General features: G+C 40.3%; 1 protein-coding gene across 21 annotated transcripts in view; it reads right to left on the reverse strand.

Annotated features, from left to right (window-relative positions):
- Positions 1-2,598: 2,598 nt before the first annotated feature.
- N4BP2L2 (NEDD4 binding protein 2 like 2) overlaps positions 2,599-22,320 on the reverse strand; it is a 107,564-nt gene continuing 87,842 nt past the window's right edge. For 13 of the 21 annotated variants that reach the window (XR_010150636.1, XR_010150637.1, XM_016925140.4 and 10 more), the window contains 4 exons: positions 12,314-14,052; positions 8,608-8,693; positions 6,185-6,229; positions 2,599-2,796 (listed from right to left, as the gene is read on the reverse strand). Coding sequence is in view for 17 of the 21 variants with exons in the window: in XM_016925140.4 (XP_016780629.1) it covers positions 6,206-6,229; positions 8,608-8,693; positions 12,314-14,052 (1,849 nt within the window). In the remaining 4 variants the exon portion in view is untranslated. Of the gene's footprint in view, positions 2,797-6,184; positions 6,230-6,461; positions 6,605-8,607; positions 8,694-12,313; positions 14,053-22,320 lie in introns of those variants that run through there. The other 8 variants (XM_063792442.1, XM_054664869.2, XM_054664866.2 and 5 more) reach the window with 5 other exon arrangements.

Below are 22,320 nucleotides of genomic sequence, written 5' to 3' on the forward strand. Positions count from 1 at the left end.
GGCAGCAGCTGCAGGAAGACAACGCAGCTTTGTGGGTAGGGGTTTCAGCACAGGGCTTGTGGCAAGTAGGGCTATCTAACAGATGCCAGGAAACGTGAGTGTGTTCCTTAGGAGAGGTGGCTGAGCTCAGAGCTTTGGAAATCCTTTCCCCTACAAGGAGATAGAGAAGAGAGAAGACAGCTGAGGAAGGGGTCCTGAGGACACCAGCATTTAAGGACTGTGCCTCAAGTGGATCTAGCAAAGGAGAGGACGATTGAATGACCAACAATTAAACAGAACACTGAAAGATGCAGGGAAGCCCAGGGAGGGAGTTTCAAGGAGGATCACATGGTCAGCAGCACCTGGAGACGATCTTACACACTGTCCTTTCACTTTTCTTTAGTTGACATTTAACTAGTCAACAAGTTCTATTTTTCCCAATGTATTCCTCAAAACCACAGTTTAAAGTAAACTGTTTGGGTATCTGTTTCCTCTCACTAGAGGAAGTGAGAGGGCATGGAGAGTGTCTTATTTATCTTTGTCAGCCCAGGCTGTAACACAATATCAGCCTGATATTCAGAAGGTGCTTGATAATTGTATATGAACCTAAACTATTTTCTTAAAAGATAATCCTGAGTTTGGGATTTACTAAAAATGAAGACTGAACAGGCCGGGTGCGGTGGCTCACGCCTGTAATCCCAGCACTTCGGGAGGCCGAGGCAGGCAGATCACCTGAGGTCGGGAGTTCGAGACCAGCCTGACCAACATGGAGAAACCCTGTCTCTACTAAAAATACAAAATTAGCCAGGCGTGGTGGCATATGCCTGTAATCCCAGCTACTCAGAAGGCTGAGGCAGGAGAATTGCTTGAACTCGGGAGGCAGAGGTTGTGGTGAACCGAGATCGCGCTATTGCACTACAGCCTGGGTAACAAGAGCGAAACTCCATCTCAAAAATAAACAAACAAACAAACAAATAAATAAATAAATAAAAATAAGGCTGAACAAGATAGTGATAATGTAAGGGAGTAACATAAACAGCCAGCACGATCTCACTTTGCTGCACTAGAAACCATTACTGTCAGGGACATAAAGAAAATAATCTTATAAACACCATTTTTGGCGAATGAAGAAACATTGAAATTTTTCTCTAACTATCACTGTTTAACAAGATGTGGAAAAGTAAGAAGGTGTGAAGGAAGAGCTTTTGGAAACTGGAGAGCAAAAGGCCAAGTGTTAATTGATTCGGCCAAAAAAAAAAAAATCCTCTGATTTATAGACAGCCAAGAAACAACACAAATTACCCAGCATAAACCCTAAATCTCAGAAACTGGAAGATTTGGAGGTGGGGCTCTACACCAGAAGTGCAGTTGCAAGTCTGTTTAACAAACAAATGTCCATACCCTAAGCAGCTGCCTGCCCGTCCCCAGGCCTAGAGGTTTGATCCTTCGAGAAGATTAGACAGAAGATCTGGGAGAAGTAGGGTAAGATAAGACCTGGGGCTCTCTTTCTGCAAATGGGGATTAAGTTGATGTCTACATGTTGAATAGTGCGTAGTCACTCCTTAATTTATATTTTGTAAATATGAATTTTCATATTTTAAGCTTATTAAGTACAACTAAACTAAAACAGAATAAAAAATAATATTAGTAACTTCTAGTATAGTACAAGTCCCACAATCCCTAACCAAAATTGTAGAGGTCAGATATACTTCAGAATTCAGAAAGTGTTTGTTGTTTAAAGGTAATAGTACTGTATATTATCCTATATTCCCAGTGGGGTGTGGCGCAGACCTCTGTAGTTAAACACATTAATATGTTTGCAATGAAATATATGAATATACTTTATACATTCCAAGTGGGATAAATAAGGAGTAAAATTAATTGCCTACCTTTTGGGGTCAGGTATTTTTTTTTTCTTGGCTCACTGCAATCTCTGCCTCCCATGCTCAAGCGATCATCCCCGCCTCAGCTTCCTGAGTAGCTGGGACTACAGGCGCGTGCCACCACACCTGGCTAATTTTTGTATTTTTTGTAAAGATGGGGTTTCACCATGCTGCCCAGACTGGTCTCAAACTCCTGGGCTCAAGTGATCCTCCTGCCTCAGCCTCCCAAAGCGCTGGGATTACAGGCATGAGCCACGGTGCCCAGCTTGTATTTGGGTCAGGTTTGGCTGCAAACTTAGTTTTAATGTCAAACTTATTTAAAAAACAGAAACAGTGGTTGCCAGGGGCTGAGGGGAAGGGGGAAGGGGGAAAGGGGAATGGGTCATTGTTTAATGGGTATAGAATTGCAGTTTTGCAAGATGAAAAGAGTTCCAGAGATGGATGCTAGTGATGGTAGCATGAATGTATTTATAACACACTTAAAAGTGGTTAAGATGGTAAATTTTATATTGGTGTATTTTACCACAATGAATACATTTGGAAAAATAACTATTGATTTTCAGAGCTTTTTGGATTTCAGAATTCTAGAAATGGGATCTCAGACCAATACTTGGATATAGGGGCTAACCTTTTAATCCTAATGCAGTTTTAAAAATAAGGTACTCAAGTTTTCTGTGCCTTACTTTCTTCTATCAAACAAAGTATGGCATACATCTTCAAATTAGACAATAAAATGTTCAAATTGTTACCTCCTCTGTTGAGTTTTTTTTATTATTCAGATAACTTATCAAGAATGGTTGAACAGATTATCCAAACTAATTTTGGTATCCAACGGGTACGTCTCTGGAAAGAATCCCTTGGGTTGGCACTGAGCACTCTGACTTTTCTCCGTGATCATGATCTTCAGCAGTACCATGAAGACAGCAGAACTCAACTACAAGCAAACACAAGCCCAGACAAGACCAGAAAACATGTGACATGAACAGTCTGTTTTCAGGTTCCCAGCCTTTACTTCCTGAGTTATGCCACTCCCCTGGCATCCAGGACTTCACAGCTGTCCCCACAGTCCACACTGCTTAGTCCTGCCTCATTCAAGAGCCTGTTCCCTGACATTTCCCAACTCCTTGTCCTTCAGCTGAAACTTGTTCTAGATCCCATTCCCTGAGGATCCAGCTATGTACATTACAAAAAATTAAAAATAAATGCACTAATTCATGCAAATGTGTTAACATGTTTACTGGGCCAATATGTTCCTCTCCTAAAGAACACAATTTCTATTTTGCCAGAGAGCATTTCAAAGGCAATGTTTTGGCCGGGCACAATGGCTCACGCCTGTAATCCCAGCATTTTGGGAGGCCGAGGTGGGCAGATCACCTGAGGTCAGGAGTTCAAGACCAGCCTGGCCAACATGGCAAAACCCCGTCTCTAAAATAATAAAAATACAAAAATTAGCTGGGTGTTGTGGCGGGCTGTAATCCCAGCTATTCAGGAGGCTGAGGTAGGAGAATCACTTGAACCTGGGAGGTGGAGGTTGCAGTGAGCCACTGTACTCCAGCCTGGGCGACAGAGCAAGATTCCATCTCAAAATAATAATAATAATAAAAAAGGCTGGGCACGGTGGCTCATGCCTGTAATCCCAGCGCTTTGGGAGGCCAAGGCAGGTGAATCACGAGGTTAGGAGTTTCAGACCAGCCTAGCCAACATGGTGAAACCCCGTCTCTACTAAAAATACAAAAAAAAAAAATTAGCTGGGCATGGTGGCGGGCGCCTGTAATCCCAGCTACTTGGGAGGCTGAGGTGGAGAATCGCTTGAACCCAGGAAGGCAGAGACTGCAGTGAGCTGAGATCGCACCACTGCACTCCAGCCTGGGCAACAAGAGCAAGACCGTGTCTCAAAAAAAAAAAAAAAAAAGAAAAGAAAAGAAAAAAAGAAAGGCAATGCTTTAATCCAAGGCAGTATTTAGGGGAAGGGAATTCACTTTTATTATGAATCTATTATTTTTCAGGCACTAGGCTCCATACTTTGCACAGTTTTTTGTGTTTTGTTTTGTTTGTAGAGATGGAGTCTTGCTCTGTCGTCCAGGCTGGAGTGCAGTGGTGCGATCTCAGCTCACTGCAACCTCTGCCTCCCGGGTTCAAACAATTCTCCTGCCTCAGCCTCCCAAGTAGCTTGGATTACAGGTGTGTGCCACCACATTCAGCTAATTTCCTTTTTTTTTTTTTTTTTTTTTTTTTTGTATTTTAGTAGAGACAGGGTTTCACCGTGTTGCCCAGGCTGGTCTTGAACTCCTGAGCTCAGGCAATCTGCCAGCCTCAGCCTCCCAAAGTGCTAGGATTACAGGCATGAGCCACCGTGCCCGGCCAGTTTTATCATTTAATAACTTTGCAAAGTTATTTCATTTAATCCTCATTTAAAAGAGAAAAATTTTACAAATTAAGAAACTGAGACTCTGAGAAGGGTCCTCTGTTTAGGGTCACACACAGCTAGTCAGGAGGAGCCTTAAGATGGGGACCCATCCTCTTCCTAGCACCCTGCCCCACTGCCGTAAAGGAGTGCCATGACATTAAACACCCTGGCAACCAGCAGGGAGAATATTTGTAAATGGGCACCGACTTGTGGCTCCCAGAGCCAACCAGATTCTCCTGCTATTTCCCTCTTTCTAAATTTCTGTTTACCCCTTGAGACAGACTGGTCAGTACTTAATGCCAAACATAAAACAGGATGCCCTTTCTCAATAAAATAGTAAAAAAATCTGCACATAGCTATAGCACTCATAAAATTCCCTAAAAAGAAAAAAATAATAATTAAGGGCAGAATGCTCTGTGAGAAGACCCGACAGTTTAGGATACATGTGGGAGATCATCATGAAAATCAAAATTATGGTTGCAAAATGTCCTTGACACAAATCTACCAATTTTAGCAGACAGAAAAGACTCCTGAAATTGGCCACAGGAAAATATATCCATGCTTGCTGCATGCTGCTTGTACTGGTGTCTCCTCATGTTGGGGCCATCTAGGGGAACTTCACTCACTATAATCTAACTTCAGTCAGAGGTAGGCTAGAGGCTCACTCAGCCAAGTCCTTGCCCAACATGCTATGGCGTTAAATCAAATCCCTACAACATAAATTCCATGAGGGCAGGGGTGTTTTTACTGCTATATCTTCAGTGTCTGACATGAGCACCTCAATAAACATTTGCTGAATAATTTTTTTTTGAGGTGGGGTCTCGCTCTGTCACCCAGGCTGGAGTGCAGTGGGGCGATCTCAGCTTACCACAACCTCTGCCTCCCAGGTTCAAGCATTTCTCTTGCCTCAGCCTCCCAAGTAGCTGGGATTACAGGCACCTGTCACCACACCTGGCTAATTTTTGTATTTTTAGTAGAAAAGGGGTTTTGCCATGTTGGCTAGGCTGGTCTCGAACTCCTGACTTCAGGTGAACTGCCTGCCTCGGCCTCCCAAAGTGCTGGGAGTATAGGCGTGAGCCACCACACCCGGCCACATTTGCTGAATAATTGAATGAATGTCTTCACTTCCTTCCTCTGGAATTCCTCATTGTCTCTCATCTCCTCCTGTACCATATTTATCCCACATTTTTCTAGTGGCCCCTGCAAATCTCTAAACTCTTCTCCCAAATCTTCAGTTCTTCCTCTTCTTTCAGGGGAAGCAGGATTAAAACAAACAAAAAACATTTTTACAGGGTATACATGTCTTTCTAGTTGAGAAATGGAAACTAGAATATTCTTAGAAATAAGTTAAAATGAAAAAACGTATGGTAAATGCATAGTGCATTCAATTCTTATCAAATGCAGACATATATGCACTGAAATCGTAGCAGCTGTGTTTATTTCATAATTTAGGCATTTGAAAAAAATGCAATGTGTTTATTTTAATGTCAGCTTGATAAGTTTAAAATGTAACATGAGTTTGTCTATGTTTTACCTCTTTTCCTAGAGAATCTAATATTTAAGTAGAACCTACACCCCTAATTCCCAGCCCTCATCACATACCAACCCAAGGGGGGAAATGTCTCATAAATTGTGTGTTGATAGAATGTTATAAAATATGTTCTAACCAATAAAGTGGGAAAATAAATTTGGGAGCAACAATCTAAGCTTTGCTGTATTTCAAAAAAGATCTACACTTAACGGAAATAAAAACATCACATGTATAATAGCACACAAGGTTGCTATGGTAACAAACTTCATTTTTTATATTTTACTCTCCAGTCGTGCTATAATAATATGAGCTATTACAAACAAATAATGTCAAGATTAACTATTTTATGATCAAACAGAGGTCTCTACAATAAGTCATACTTACAGTTCAAGGAATTTTCATTTTTCAACCAATCTTCTTCTGTCTTTTCTAGAAATTATAATTAAAATACATAAAATATTAATATTTGGCATTGGAGTTAAGTTTGCACTGTCATTTTACTCATGTAGGGACACTCCTAAAATGACAAAAGAAATATAACAGTGGCTCACGCCTGTAATCCCAGCACTTTGGGAGGCCGAGGTGGGTGGATCACCTGAGGTCAGGAGTTTGAGAACAGCGTGGCCAACATGGCAAAACCCTGTCTCTACTAAAAATACAAAAATTAGCTGGGTGTGGTGGTGCATGCCTGTAGTCCCAGCTACTTGGGAGGTTGAGGCAGGAGAATCACCTGAACCTGGGAGTCAGAAGTTGTAGCGAGCTGAGATCACGCCACTGCACTCCAGCCTGGCTGAGAGAGTGTGACTGTCAAAAAAAAAAGAAAGGAAGAAAGAAAGAAAACACCTATAAATATCTAATATCTATTTATTTGTTTATTTATTTATTTAGAGACAGAGTTTTGCTCTGTTGCCCAGGATGGAGTGCAGTGGCACAATGTTGGCTCACTGCAACCTTCGCCTCCTGGGCTCAAGTGATTCTCCTGCCTCAGCCTCCCAAGTAGCTGTGATCACAGGCAAGTGCCACCACACACGGCTAATTTTTTTGTGTTTTTAGTAGAGACAGGGTTTCACTATGTTGGCCAGGCTGGTCTCGAACTCCTGACCTCAAGTGATCCACCCAACTTGGCCTCCCAAAATGCTGGGATTATAGGCATGAGCCACCACGCCTGGCCACAAATGTCAATTTAAACATTTAAGATATTGCTCTGTGTGTGTGTATGTGTGTTTTAAGTGGCAATAATGTCTCCATGGGGAATAAGGAGAAACAAGAAGTTGAGGAAAAATGTATTTGGTTTTATTAAATGGACAGACAAAATGAGTCTACTTTGCCCATAGAGGTGTTTATGAGAACAGTTAAGAAATACCTACTGTCCTGAACTATTAGTTCTAGAATGATTCACTAAATTTTGATTTTACTATTCATTTCAAAATGTACCCATTAGCATTGCCTCTGGACACATTTAAATAATAACCAACTAATGTGAACAGAACCCCAGCCACCCCCACTAGGTTAGGTGAAGTACTGGCTTTTCCAGATTTTCTATCATCCTTCTAACCTTCCAAGCCAGTCCTCCTCCAGCTACCTGGAAAATGAACAGCCCTCAGAATAGTTACGTCTGTCACTGTGGACCACAGATCACAACAACAGGAAGGTGCTTCCAAGTCAAGTAACTACAAATCTAATTTGTAGCTGTTACTCTATCATAATGGGTAAGACTGAGGGCTGGACAGGAGAAAAGATGTAATGAAGAATAAAGGACTCACCTACAGTGGGAGCCTTAGTCATCCCCAGTGAGTCCTTATACCTGTATATTCCTCCACAAAGTTAGGGAATTAAATGTAACCTTCTCTTTGGGACTAATTGAAAGAAAACATGCCTATATTATCCACTCATCCCCATCCATATATATCCTTTTTCTAATTTAAGGTATGTAGCACTTCTCTCAAGTTTGATAAATTTTATTTTTTATTCCATAATTTAAAAAATTTTATTGACATAATAATTGTACAGATTTATGAGCACAATGTATTTTGATACGTGTGTACATTGTGTAATGATCAAATCATGGTAATCAGCATACATATGACTTCAAACATTTATTATTTCTTTGTAGTCAGAACATTTAAAATCCTCTCCTCTAGCTATTTTGAAATATATAATGCATTATTGTTAACTATAGTTAACTATAATCACCCTGCTGTGCAATGAACACCATAGCTTGTACAATGGAATAATATTCAGCCATAAAAAAGAATGAAATCCTGTCATTTGCAACAACGTGGATGAACCTGGAAGAAATTATGTTAATTGAAATAAGACAGACACAGAAAAATATATACTGCATGATTTCACTCATATATGAAATCTAAAAAGTTAATCTCATAGAAGTAGAGAATAGAACAGTGGTTTCTATTTGAAAGCCATAAAAATATACCTCCACTGGCCAGGTGTGGTGGCTCATGCCTGTAATCCCAGTACTTTGGGAAGCCAAGCCAGGCAAATCACCTGAGGTCAGGAGTTCGAGACCAGCCTGACCAACATGGAGAAACCCCATGTCTACTAAAAATACAAAAACTTAGCTGGGTGTGGTGGCACATGCCTGTAATCCCAGCTACTAGGGAGGCTGAGGCAGGAGAATTACTTGAACCCAGGAGGTGGAGGTTGTGGTGAGCCAAGATCACACCGTTGCACTCCAGCCTGGGCAACAAGAATGAAACTCCGTCTCAAACAACAACAACAACAACAACAAAAATACACACACACACACACACACACACACACACACACACACACACACACACATATACCTCCACTGACATCTTCCATTGCAAGTAGATCATCTTTAGTGTCTTCCAGTCAAGGGGAACCACATAGTCATCAGGCAACAAGGATTCTGTGAAAAAAAGAAAGACCTAATCTCATCTCTAATGTCACACAGATTTTTACCCTAACTGTGAAGACATGCAAACCTGATCTCTAATTCGCCATACCATTAAAAGTCTGGTTTTAAAGATATTTTGGTGATGTCTAAAGCTGGAGTTTGTCTCAGATCTCAATTAGTAAACACTATCCAGACTCCAATACTAGGATTCATTTGAGTTCTTGCCTTATTTGCAAGGCCACTGACCATGAGCTTGGCTCATCCAATCTAGCCAAACAAATCGCTTCATAGCCTCTACTTATGGTTTTCTCTTTATCTCTTTCAAGTACATGCCATTTCCAAATATGAAATTCTTTCCCTCTGCTTTTCTTTCAAGCTACATTCTTTTTCCCTTGTACAAACAGGGCTTATAATGCACTTCCACATGGAAGGCATTCCAGAGAAAACTATAACCTCAAATTCTCTTCTACAATCCTTTTAGCACTATTAATGTCACTCATAAAATATTCATAAGCTTATCATTTATATTTTCTATATGCATTAATTTTATTTTATGTTAGTCTTGTCTCCCAATTTAGAAGGTAAGCTATTTGATGAATGAGGTCTATTTCCTTTAAAAAGCTTTCTGAAGTTTAATTAACGGATGCTTGATCATTGTTGATTATGATGACATCATGCACTCAAGGTAAGCGGAGGCATAGAAACTTTTCACAATAGTGTCTTGATGCATTCTGGTGCCCCTCTAAGGCAGTGATTGCTAATCTTTTTGCATCATAGACCCCTCTGAGGAGCTGATTAAATCTATGGACTTCCCCCCCAAAAAATGGCACAAAATAACCCCCAAAATTTTACATACAATTTCAGAATATGGACCTTGGACTACGATCTCAGAACTAAAATGTCTTCAGTTATCACTTAAAGCTCCCGAAAGCAAATGCATTTACTTTGAAAAAAAATTGGTATGTTTCTTTGGTGTTAGTAGGTGGGTAGAAAAATTACAACAAATAGGCTGGGCGTGGTGGCTCACGCCTGTAATCCCAGCACTTTGGGAGGCCGAGGTGGGTGGATCATGAAGGTCAGGAGTTGGAGACCAGCTCGGCCAGGATGGTGAAACCCCATCTCTATTAAGAATACAAAAAAAAAAAAAAATTAGCCAGGCGCAGTGGCGGGCACCTGTAATCCCACCTACTTGGGAGGCTGAGGCAGGAGAATTGCTTGAACCCGGGAGGCAGAGGTTGCAGTGAGCCAAGATCTCACCACTGCACTCTAGCCTGGGTGGCAGAGCGAGACTCCGTCTCAAAAAAAAAAAAAAAAAAGAAAAAGAAAAAGAAAAATTACAACAAATAGTCAAGATGTAATTATTCACAAAGTTTACAAATATGATAAATATGATGCCAGAGCCCCAAAAGCAGGTTGATAATTATGACTCCTTGGCCCTAGGACTTAGTCAATCTTTGGTCTCACCTGTGGGACCAAATTTATCTGGAACATCAGAAGCTTAGGAGCCAAGTTAAAAAACTCAGGATGACAAGCGTTGAGACGAAATGGGTCCCCAAGGAACGCTGAGAGGTATAGAACAACAGAAGATACAGGAGAACTGCAAAAATTGGAGCTTTGGCCTCTTGAGTCTTATAGCTTCTGTCCCCAAGGAACAGCACTAGAAAATATCAGCTATTGAGTTACAGATAAGGAAAAGCTGGGATAAATATCATAAAGACATTATCTTATATATGCTTATGATTTAAGACAAATTTTTTTTTTTGAAAGAGTCTTACTCTATCACCCAGGCTGGAGTGCAGTGGTGCAATCTCAGTTCACTGCAACCTCCGCCTCCCAGGTTCAAGCAATTATCCTGCCTCAGCCTCCTAACTAGGTTTACAGGCATGTGCCACAATTCCTGGCTAATTTTTGTATTTTTAGTAGAGATAGGGTTTCACCATGTTGGCCAGGCTGGTCTCGAACTCCTCACCTCAGGTGATCCACCTGCCTCAGCCTCCCAAAGTGCTGGGATTACAGGCATGAGCCACTGTGGCCGGCCCAAAAAGAAATTTAGTTGGAATATTAAAAAATCATATTTTTGCTCGTTTTATTCACATGTAGATCTTTTCATTTCCAAAAATAACAATCTTTTTTTTTTTTTTGACAGGGAGTCTCGCTCGGTCACCCAGGCTGGAGTGCAGTGGTGTGATCTTGGCTCACTGCGACCTCTGCCTCCCAGGCAGGTTCAAGTGGTTCTCCTGCCTCAGCCTCCTAAGTAGCTGGGATTACAGGCACACGCCACCACGCCCAGCTAATTTTTGTATTTTTAGTAGAGGCATGCTTTCGTCATGTTAGCCAGGCAGGTCTCAAACTCCTGACCTCAAGCAATCATCCCACCTCAGCATCCCAAAGTGCTAGGATTACAGGTGTGAGCCACCACATCCAGCCCCAAAATAACAACCTTAAGAGCCTGAAGGAAGCTTTTAAGTCAACTAGTCAGGCTTCCACCTCATCCCTTCAGTATCCTTTTCAGACTGCCTTTAAAAAGTAAATTCAACTATTTCAGATATCTTTCCTTCATGTAATCTTTGCAATCTGCCATTTACTAATGTTGTATTTGGGAGCTATAATAGTGAATGAGAAAGGAAAGAACCACGTGTCAAACAAAATAAAGGTAGAAAGTAGAGTTTCTTTTCTGGTGGCCTGGTGGTTCAGGCCTGTAATCCCAGCACTTTGGGAGGCTGAGGCGGGTAGATCACCTGAGGTCAGGAGTTGGAGACCAACCTGGCCAACATGGTGAAACCCCGTCTCTACTAATAATACAAAAATTAGCTGGGTATGGTGGCGGGCGCCTGTAATCCCAGCTACTCAGGAGGCTGAGGCAGGAGAATTGCTTGAACCCGGGAAGTGGAGGTTGCAGTGAGCGGAGATCACACCATTGCACTCCAGCCTGGGCGACAAGAGCAAAACTCCATCTCAAAAACATAAATAAATAAATAAATAAATAAATAAATATAAAAAAAGAAAGTAGAAAGGTTTGGCCGGGCGCGGTGGCTCACGCCTGTAATCCCAGCACTTTGGGAGGCCGAGGCGGGCATATCACGAGGTCAGGAGATCAAGACCATCCTGACTAACATGGTGAAACCTCGTCTCTACTAAAAATACAAAATAAATAAATAAATAAATAAATAAATAGCCGGGCGTGGTGGCGGGCGCCTGTAGTCCCAGTTACTTGGGAGGCTGAGGCAGGAGAATGGCGTGAACCCGGGAGGCGGAGCTTGCAGTGAGCCGAGATCACGCCACTGCGCTACAGCCTGGGAGACAGAGCGATAAATAAAGCAGCCTATCTCTACTGGTTACATAATCCCTTTTTGCCTGCTTCATCCTCCATTCTTCCCAGTATCTATTGAAATTGAGAGCCCAAGTATTCTAAGTTCTCAAAGACATTGAAAGAGACATGAAGACTACCGACAGCAAAGGGTGGGGACTTTGAAGATCAAGCACCGTTTGCTATGGATCCTCACTCACTGCTGAAAAGCATCACGAGATTAATAAACTGCATGAGATCACTAACCACCAGGTAGAAACACCTCCAAAATTACTTACATATGTTAAACTGGATCTTTTACTTTTAGCAAAAGAAAACAACTTACCCATTGGAACGCCTGGAGATCCAAAAAGCTTTACTAATTGAAAGGCAAACCCTTGTGATAATGGTAGCTCAAGGGAACTATAGTCAGTGCTTGTTAAGTCTTGGCTGTCCTCAGCTGGTAATTGCTTAGGTTCTTCCCATCTTTTCAGCTTTCTATCAAACCTTTCATTTAAAAAGTGAAAATGAGAAGTGACTCCCAAAGAGCACGAAGTATCAGGATGACTATGTAAAATTTCTGGAGAAATAAACCCTGCATCATTTAGTTTATTACCTACACTTGTCTGAGATTCGAAAGTCAAAAACAGTTTCTTGTTTGTAAAAGATGGCTTCCAAATACTAGATAAATTATGTAGCACAAAAGAAGGAATATAATTTTTGTATAAAGATGCAGAGCACCTTAGTCTGTTAAATGACAGGCAATGAGAATAACGCTGTCCATCAATATTTAAAGGGGTGGCTTTGATAATATCAAGGTAAAACCACAATGGATGATGATCAAAGGTCATAAGTTGTTGTTTATTCTCCTCTTCACTGTTCCTTTCTGAAATTCTATCTTTTTCTTCTCCCAAAGTAATTTTTAGTCCATGGTTTTTTGTTAACAGGTCACATTTCTCCCTTTCTTTTACACCGATATGACTCTGTCCTAATAAGTCAAAATTTGGTACCAAATTGAAAATCCTTTTCTTCCTCCTTTTCTTATTTTTTGTTGATTCTAAGGCATTCTTTGGTATATCCGGTTGAGGTAAGCAGCTTCTGAAGAGGTTTGTTTCTATGAATGAATCCATAGTTTCAGGTGGAGGTGAAAAATCTTCATTTCCTATCAGTAGTTTGTCTGTCAGTATTTCTGGATTGTTTCCTGGTTCTGATGCTGCCACCGAAGTGAAGATCATTTGAATCCATTGCCCCCTGCTGTCAGGACCAGCCAACTTACGTGCTCTATCTTTCTTTGGTCTCTGTTCACATATAAACTTATGAGGTCCTGCAGGCCAGCTACCAAAATAGGGCTGTCTGTCAGAGCCCAGCTGTAAATCTTCATCAGATAAATTGGTTGTGAAAAAAGCCCAGTGATTGATTTTAGTTGTATACACTTGTTCCTCTCTTAAAACTTTATCTGACATTCTGATTCCATGTTGATGGCACAGAATGGGTTCATGTGGGAGACTTTTATCTACTATTTCTCTCTTCTTCATAAATAAGCATGAAGTTTCCGCAGAAAGGTCCTGGGTGTCTAATGCTATGGTATGCCTATTTCTAATATGCTTTTCTACCTTCATGCCAGAGCAGTCATCAGTTGTTACACAGGAAAGGTTTTGAGTCAGTATTGGACAAGTAACGGAGATTTCATTTGGCCTCAGTAACAAACTTACAAACAAGTTATCACCTTCCTTAGAGAGGTAATTCTTTGGTGTGTTGTCTAATTCAACTATAGACATAACGTTTTGGAAACTGTCTTTAGGATCTTTATTTTTCCACCTTTTTTCTTTATATCCAGTCACAAAATCTCCGACTTCATTTTGTAGACCATCAATGAAGGGATATTCTGATTCTCTTCTGGTCTTTTCAATGTCTTCCTCTTCACTCTGAGATGGGTCCTGATCTCCCGGTGTAAGATCACTTAAGAATTCTAATGAGTTTTCCTCCATGATTCTATTCTGACTGTTCTGCTTTTTGTTTCTTTTTCTGTTCCTCTTCTGTTTGGTTTTGCTGAGCCTATGCCCAGTTTTCTTCAAAACTCTTTCTCTGAAATATTAAAGAATTAAGAAAATGTATGACTTAATTTCATGTATAACATAAGCAAACTATAACATCATACTCTTCATGTGCAGGTTTAAAAACCTTTAGTACAAGAGACTCTCAAGTGTGCACGTACTTTTTGTTTGTTTGTTTTGAGATGGAGTCTCACTTCATTGCCTAGGCTGGAGTGCAGTGGTGTGATCTTGGTTCACTGCAACCTCTGCCTCCCGGGTTCAAGCAATTCTCCTGCCTCATCCTCGCAAGTAGCTGGTATTATGGGTGCCCACCACCACGCTTGTCTAATTTTTTTGTATTTTTAGTAGAGACGGGGTTTCACCATGTTGGCCAGGCTAGTCCTGAACTCCTGATCTCAGGTGATCCGCCTGCCTCAGCCTCCCAAAGTGCTGGGATTACAGGCATGAGCCACCGTGCTGGCCATACTTTGTACTATATTTAAAATCACTTTTAAAAAGAGATATTTTAATCCTATACATTAAAAATGAGTACACTTTGAGAAAGTTAAAGCTAATATGCATATAATCATTTCATAAATAACTTTATAAAAACCTAATATTTTCCTTAAAGAAAATACTTCATATATAAGCATGTATTAACAAGGATATGTTCTGAGAAATGTGTCATTAGGCAATTTCATCACTGTGTTAACATCATAGAGTGTACTTACACAAATCTACATGATGTAGTCTACACCACACCTAGGCTATATAATATAGCCTATTGCTCCTAGGCTGAAAAATTGTACAGCATGTTACTACACTGCATACTGTAGGCAATTATAAAACATTAGTAAGTATTTGTGTATATAAACATATCTAGAGGCCAGGCATGGTGGCTCACGCCTGTAATCCCACGACTTTGGGAAGCTGAGGTAGGTGGATCACCTGAGGTCAGGAGTTCGAGACCAACCTGGCCAACGTGGCGAAACCCTGTCTCTACTAAAAATACAAAAAAATTAGCTGGGCGTGGTGGTTCACTCCTATAATCCTAGCTACTCTGGAGCCAGAGACAGGACAATCACTTGAACCCGGGAGGCACAGGATGCAGTGAGCCAAGATTGTGCCATTGCACTCCAGCCTGGCCCACAGGGCAAGACTCCATCTGAATAAATAAATAAATAAATAAATAAATAAATAAATAAATACAAACATATCTGAACTTAGAAAAGGTACATAAAAATATGGTATTATAATCTCATGGGACCACTGTCATATATATGTTCTGTTGTTGACTGAAATTTTGTTATGTGGTGCATGACTATATACATAAAACCTACCAGTAAATATCTTGGACCTCCTAACATCTTAGATTTTGAAAATTAAGAAGTGGCTGTTTCAGAATGGGACAAATTTAGTGGCTTTAATAGCTAGGTTTCCTCTAGACATGAAGAATGGTTGATAATGAGCTGTTGAGTCCAGTATTTGAGTGGCATGCTGCTAATTGCCCAGATTGTAGTGGTTCTAACCAGAGACTACACTACTACTCTGTGGGGTACTTGGAAATGTGTAAAGGCATTTTTGGTGGTCAGAATGACTGGTAATGTGTTACCACACATTACCAATATCAGGCATTTGGGCCTGAGGCCAGGGAAGCTAACCATCCTGCAATGCCCAGTGAAAAATTATCCCACCCAAAAGAACAATGGTGTTTCATCCAGCAGACTGAAAGTTCATAGCTCCCTTTAACGGAAGACAATATTTGATCCTAAGAGAGAAACAAGGATTTAGGAAATTTTCTAATTTAGAATATAAAGATCTAGTTATCCTGTCTTTCACCCTGGATAATCAGAGTCAGGGTCAAGGTAACAATGAAGACTTAGTAAAATGTAGTAGGGGAAGGACAATTGACACCGCTGAGGGAAAAATCCAGGACAGAGGAATAGAAAAGCAAGCAAACAAACCTGGAAGAAGAAAGAGATGATACGGAAAAGAGAATAGTCAGTTGACTGGCTGGGCATTGGACAAATGAGATTAAACCTACCCCCAGCCGCTAGCCTGGTTTATTCCATATGCTGGGCAATTTTCAATAGGTAGGACACATGAAAATCTTGTTCTTTGTCACTAATTGCTGCTGCCCTTGTTTACACATTTCTAGATATTGGTTTAGAAAATACTCTAAGGAACACTAATGTACCTAGAAACAGTTGTGATGGGGCCTCTATAAAAAGGATATTGAGTAAAGAGTGCTATCTGTGGTTGTAACTCTCCTTCATGGCCAGTTCTACCTGATTCCAGTGAAAGTCCTAGTTGCAGTCCAAGGTGCAATGTCAGTTATGAAATTCATCCTGCAGACTAGTATGTCATTCTGAAAACAAACTCCCCTGTCTTTACTCAAATGTGAACCATCCTGTTGCAGGGCAAGGAGAAAAAGAACAAATAGAGTTTGTTGTTGCGTTATTCATTCGATTAAATGGTAAAATACTAATGACGTAAGAGACTCACTGCAGCACTGGTGATTCTGTGGAGTTTAATGCACTTAATGTATAGTCACTGTCCCTCAGAACAGCTCTCCACTGTACAAAGAAAGAGAGCCCTAATCTAGGGAAATGCAGTTACTGAAATACACTTCATCACCAAAATGTTTATAATTCCATATACCAGCAGAAAGACTAAGGTCTACAATTGCACTTGGAAAACTGGCTTTTAAAAAAAGATGTTACACTTATTATGTATTGGGACTGTTTAATTGCTTTACATGTACCAATTCACCTAATCTTCAAAACTGTATCAAGTAAGGGCAAAGGCTAGTTTTAACCCCATCTTACAAAGACAACTGATATACAGAGAAGTTGAAGAATGTGCTCAGGGTCACATGGCTAGTGGCAGGTTCAGACCTAGTTTGATTCGCTCTGAAGTCCACACCCTTTAACCATTATGCAACACTGCCTCTCGGTTTAAAGAGAAAATTGTACAAAACATTTCCTTCTCTCTTTTTCTTCCTCCTCTCATTTTCAAACCCTCACATGTGCATAAACAGAAGATACTCAGCTGGCAAGGGTTGAGTCCTTTTCATGAGAGCAGTTCTTGGGCCCTGACTCCTGTTATCACTAACTTAATAGTATCTTGACACTTTTCTTCTGTTGCCTCTCCTTTCTCTGGATCAAATCAAAAAAGAAACAACAAGAGGAAGTGAGAGGAGATACTGTGGAGCAGGATCCTCTCTCCCTAATCTGCCCTCATGTCAAGCCTCCATATAAGCAATGGGAAACCCAGACTAGATGGCCCACAGCTGAGATCAACAGATGGGCAGAAGTGACTCCTCCTGGAGTTAATTCACTCATGGGGTGGAGGCAGTGAGAAGGGATCACATTCTGGATACTGTTTTGAAGGAAAAATAAGCAAGATTTGAAAATAAATCAGATATAGGGTATGAGGAAGAAGATAAGAATCAAGTATGAGTACAAGGATATTGGCCTAATTAGAGGGATAAAGTGGCTACTTACTGCAACATAAAAGTCTGCAAGATATGGGTTTGGAGAGAGGGTTGGTAAATCAGTTCCCTCAAAGTCCAGCTCAGAATAGGCTAATCTGTCATTAAAAAAGAGGTCAGAAAGTGAAAAAAAAGAGGGCTTCTCTAATACTCCCCAAGAGTTGCTTTGTTTTCTAAGCAGATTACAATCAGCTGCTTCAGAAAAGGATAATAAGGACCCTGCTAATGTCTTTTTTTCGTTGTTTTTTTTTTCTCCTAAGTCTGCTTTCTAGGGAAGGACCTGCTAATGCTAACAACCCACTATGCCTGCAGAGAAGTAAACACTGGACCATGAAAGAATAAAGTGGCTTAAAAAGTAAACTATCAGAGTTTGGGAGATCAGGCAATTTATTAAGGCAGTTTGCTAAGAGTTAATCAAAGGAATCTCTAAGGATTAGAATTCCAACTGAAAATACAACACAATGCCAAGAGGTATGAAAATCTGCCTCCACAGTGAAGTGCCAGAGACATGTACCAGTTCTGCACCACTGGAACTCTATATAGCTACCCTCCTCATTTCAGAAACAGTGGACATGGCCTTCTGGAAAGGAAACACAAACCAATAACAGTGACTTGTGAAGCCCCTGGGAAATAAGAGACTTGGTAGTGATGGTGGTGGTGATAACTTCTGCTTGAATGTGGCTAATCAGTAGATGCATTTTCTTTAGAAACATCTATCTAGAAAGTGTGAGAATCTCATCAAAGCTGTGTCAAGGATCGTTAAATGTGATCTCACTGGTGCTGATTCATTTAGGAATGAATGGCACCATTAGAAGAAAAAAAATCACTAAATAAAAGTTAGTCATGGAGAGGAAATCAAAAGAGTTAGAGGCACAGGATGTAGCTTTTAAAAGAAAGAAGAAAATAAGAAATGAACAAATGGTAACACATCTATGATGAGTAAGATTTTGCTTTCTAGATGATGGCTTAGAATCCAAGCTCCTAGGGAGCAATGGAGTGTACCTCTCAGGAATTAGAAAGTGTTTGTTCAGATACAAGCTAATCTGACCAAGTGAACTGTGACCTGATGACAAAGGTGAGAGAGCATCCAGATAAAGCTGAAGAAAGCAGGAAGGGAGGGTGGAAAGCATGGTAAGTGATAACCCTCATGAAAAAATATAATTAAGGGGGGGCCAGAAAAAAACATTTCCCAATGCAGAATCCTATATACTAATTTATGATAATGGGCAATAAATGAAGTAAATCTGAGATTAAAACACATGCAGATGATAAAAGGTCTCATGGCTTTCTGGAATGACCAGTTGAAATAACTGAGGCCCAGGTCCTGGTCCTGGCTCAGTAATAGCGAAGTCCAGGCCTTAGCTAGCAGTGGGATCCCTCAGCTAGCAGTGGGATCTTGGGCAAATCATGTCTTTCCAAAATGAGGAAAATACCCCTCCTTGCAAAGTTGTTGTAAGGACCACTAATACAGATGCTCTTAAATAACCTCTACTCAACTGATAGAGCAGATCAATTGATTCTCTCCATTGCCTCTGTACAATGACTGATATTAATGACTCACACTAAATGCTCCCAGCTAGATGGCTGCTCTCCAGTGTAACTGCACCCTTTTGCTGTCACTGTTTAGAACTGTATATTTATAAGGAGTCAGATGGGTTTATTCTCAAGTCTGTTTATGCCAATAATAATTTTTACTATAATTATGTAGTTTGTCTCACTAAACATGAAGTGCTAAACAGCTGTTAAATAGGCAGCATAACTATAAAATTTGGTTGAAAATAATAAAGACCTATGATTATGCACTCATATTGCTTTGAATATTTCTTTGGGTTCTACTTCCAATTTATATCAACAGAAACTAGAAATTCTTGACTACACATTACAGATGTGGTTTATGCATGAAAAAAGTTAAACTGCACTGAACAAAATTATACATAAAAATTGCTGAATAAATACACATAAAAACATGTATTTTAAGTTCAAATAAAATGTTTAAAGTATGTATCATTTCATAATAATTCTTTAAACAATTTTTTCAATGAACTAACCAGCTTTCTGTCCCAATCATGTTAGAGACGAGGGCTTTAATTATAAATAAAGCACCTAGCACAATGCTTGACACATAGTGGGTACTTCATAAATGGCAGCTCTTATTTTTATTATGTATTAACAACAACAAAAGCAATCTTATAAATTTCACTGAGACTCCCATGATGCAATTCAAGAGTAGAATGTGGCAATGTGATACTTATGATTTACTTAAAACAAACAGTTGAGTTAGAAGAACTGGAAAATTCTCCAAAAATGTAATTTACTTAATGTAATTGCAAATGATTGGAAGTGGAAAAAAAATTTTTTAAACTAAGTGGCCATATATAGACAAACTGATAAATTCACCATCTTTCTCAGAGATTAAAACACCTTTCTCAGTAATTGATAGAACAATGAGACAAAGACACAGAAGTTTAACTAGCATAATAATGATTGAGTGCACTAATATGGAACACCACATCCAACAATTGGTGAAAACACATTCTTTTCATGCTCACATATAATATCTATAGAAATTAACTAGGCCATAAAGCTAGACCTCCACAGATTTCAAAGAATTACTAATGTACGGACCATAATATAGTTAACTTTGAAATTAGTAACAATAAATTTTTTGGAAAAAATTGTAAACATGGAAAAATGTATAGGTAGAAAAATTATAATGGAAATACTTAGAACTGAATAACAGTAAAAAAATTATATATAAAAAGTGATTTTTTTTTTTTTTTTAGATGGAGTCTCGCTCTGTCACCCAGGCTGGAGTGCAGTGGCGCGATCTTGGCTCACTGCAAGCTCCGCCTCCCAGGTTCAGGCCATTCTCCTGCCTCAGCCTCCCAAGTAGCTGGGACTACAGGCACCTGCAACCATGCCCGGTTAATTTTTTTGTATTTTTAGTAGAGACGGGGTTTCACTGTGTTAACCAGGACGGTCTCGATCTCATGACCTCGTGATCCGCCCGCCTCAGCCTCCCAAAGTGCTGGGATTAGAGGCGTGAGCCACTGCGCCCGGCTTTTTTTGTTTTTGTTTTTTTTTATAAGACAGAATCTTGCTCTGTTACCCAGGCTGGAGTGCAGTGATGTGATCACGGCTCACTGCAGCCTCTACCTCCAGGGTTCAAGTGATTCTCCTGTCTCAGACTCCAGAGTAGCTGGGACTACAGCAGCGCCACCATGCCTGGCTCTTTTTCTTTCCTTCCTTTCCTTCCCTTCTTTCCCTTGTTTCCCTTCCTTCCCTCCCTCCCTCCCACCCCATCCCCTTCTCTCTCTCTCTCTTTCTTTCTGACGTGTTCTCCATGCTGTCCAGGCTGGTCTCGAACTCCTGGATTCAAATGATCTGCCTGCCTCAGCCTCCCAAAGTGTTGGGAATACAGGTGTGAGCCACCGCACCTGGCCTAAAAAGTGATACTTAAAGGGATATTTGCATAAACATTCACATTAAAAAGGAAAGACACAAAATTAATGAGTCAACCACACAACTGGAGAAGTTACAGAAAAAAAGAGCAGAATAAACTTCAAAAAAGTAGAAGATGCTAGCCATGGTGGTTCATGCCTGTAATCCTAGCAATTTGGAAAGCTGATGTGAGAGGATTGCTTGAGGCCAGAAGTTTTAAGACCAGCCTGGGCAACATAGCAAGATTCTGTCCGTATTTAAAAAAAGAAAAATATATATATACACACATATATTCTTTTAAGTAGAAGAAAGAGCATAATAAAAAACACAACCCCCAGGTGAGATTAAGGAAGAAAAAAAAGGAAATGAGTATTAGAAATAGAAAAGAAGGCACAATTACAGATCTAGAGAAATTTTAAAAGATAAAAGATTAATTATATGAATAACTTTATAACAACAAATTTGAAAATTTAAATGAAATGTAATTTATACATTTATTTATAAATTTAGCTAGAAAATATAAGTTATTTAATTAATTTATTTTTGGAGACAGGGTCTCACTCTGTTGCCCAGGCTGGAGTGCAGTGGTGTAATCACTGCTTACTGCAACCTTGAGCTCCCAAGCTCAAGCGATCCCCCTCACCTCAGCTTCCCATGTAGCTGGGACCACAGGTATGTGCCACCATGCCCAGCTGCCCAGCTATTTTTTTTTTTTTTTTAAGAAACAGGGTCTCACTATGTTCCCCAGGCTGGTCTTGAACTCCTGGGCTCAAGCAATCCTCCTGCTGGGATTACAGGCCCAGCACACACAGCCAAAAACACAAGTTATTAAAACTGACTAAAAAGAAACAGAAAGCCTGGGTAGTCCTAGAATGGTAAAACAATAAAGGTTAAGTTTTTCTCCCCCTAGCAAGGGAATTTCAAGTTCAGGTGACTTTTCAGAAAAGTTCTACCGAATATTCAAGGAATTGTTCACTGCAATCATATGCATAATTTTCCAGAGAAAAGAAAAAGAAAGAATACCTCCAGCTTTTTTTCTTTTTCTTTTTCTTTTTCTTTTTTTTTTGGGACGGAGTTTCACTCTCCTTGCCCAGGCTGGAGTGCAATGGTGCAATCTTGGCTCACCGCAAACTCCGACTCCCAGGTTCAAGTGATTCTCCTGCCTCAGCCTCCCGAGTAGCTGGGATTACAGGCCTGTGCCACCACGCCTGGCTAATTTTGTGTTTTCAGTAGAGACGGGGTTTCTCTATGTTGGTCAGGCTGGTCTTGAACTCCCGACCTCAGGTGATCCGCCTGCCTCGGCCTCCCAAAGTGCTGGGAATACAGGTGTGAGCCACTGCGCCCAGCCAGCACCTCCAGCTTTTTTTCAAAATGCTAACATAGATT

Source organism: Pan troglodytes, chromosome 14 (assembly GCF_028858775.2).
Source record: "Pan troglodytes isolate AG18354 chromosome 14, NHGRI_mPanTro3-v2.0_pri, whole genome shotgun sequence".
NCBI classification, from domain to species: Eukaryota; Metazoa; Chordata; class Mammalia; order Primates; family Hominidae; genus Pan; species Pan troglodytes.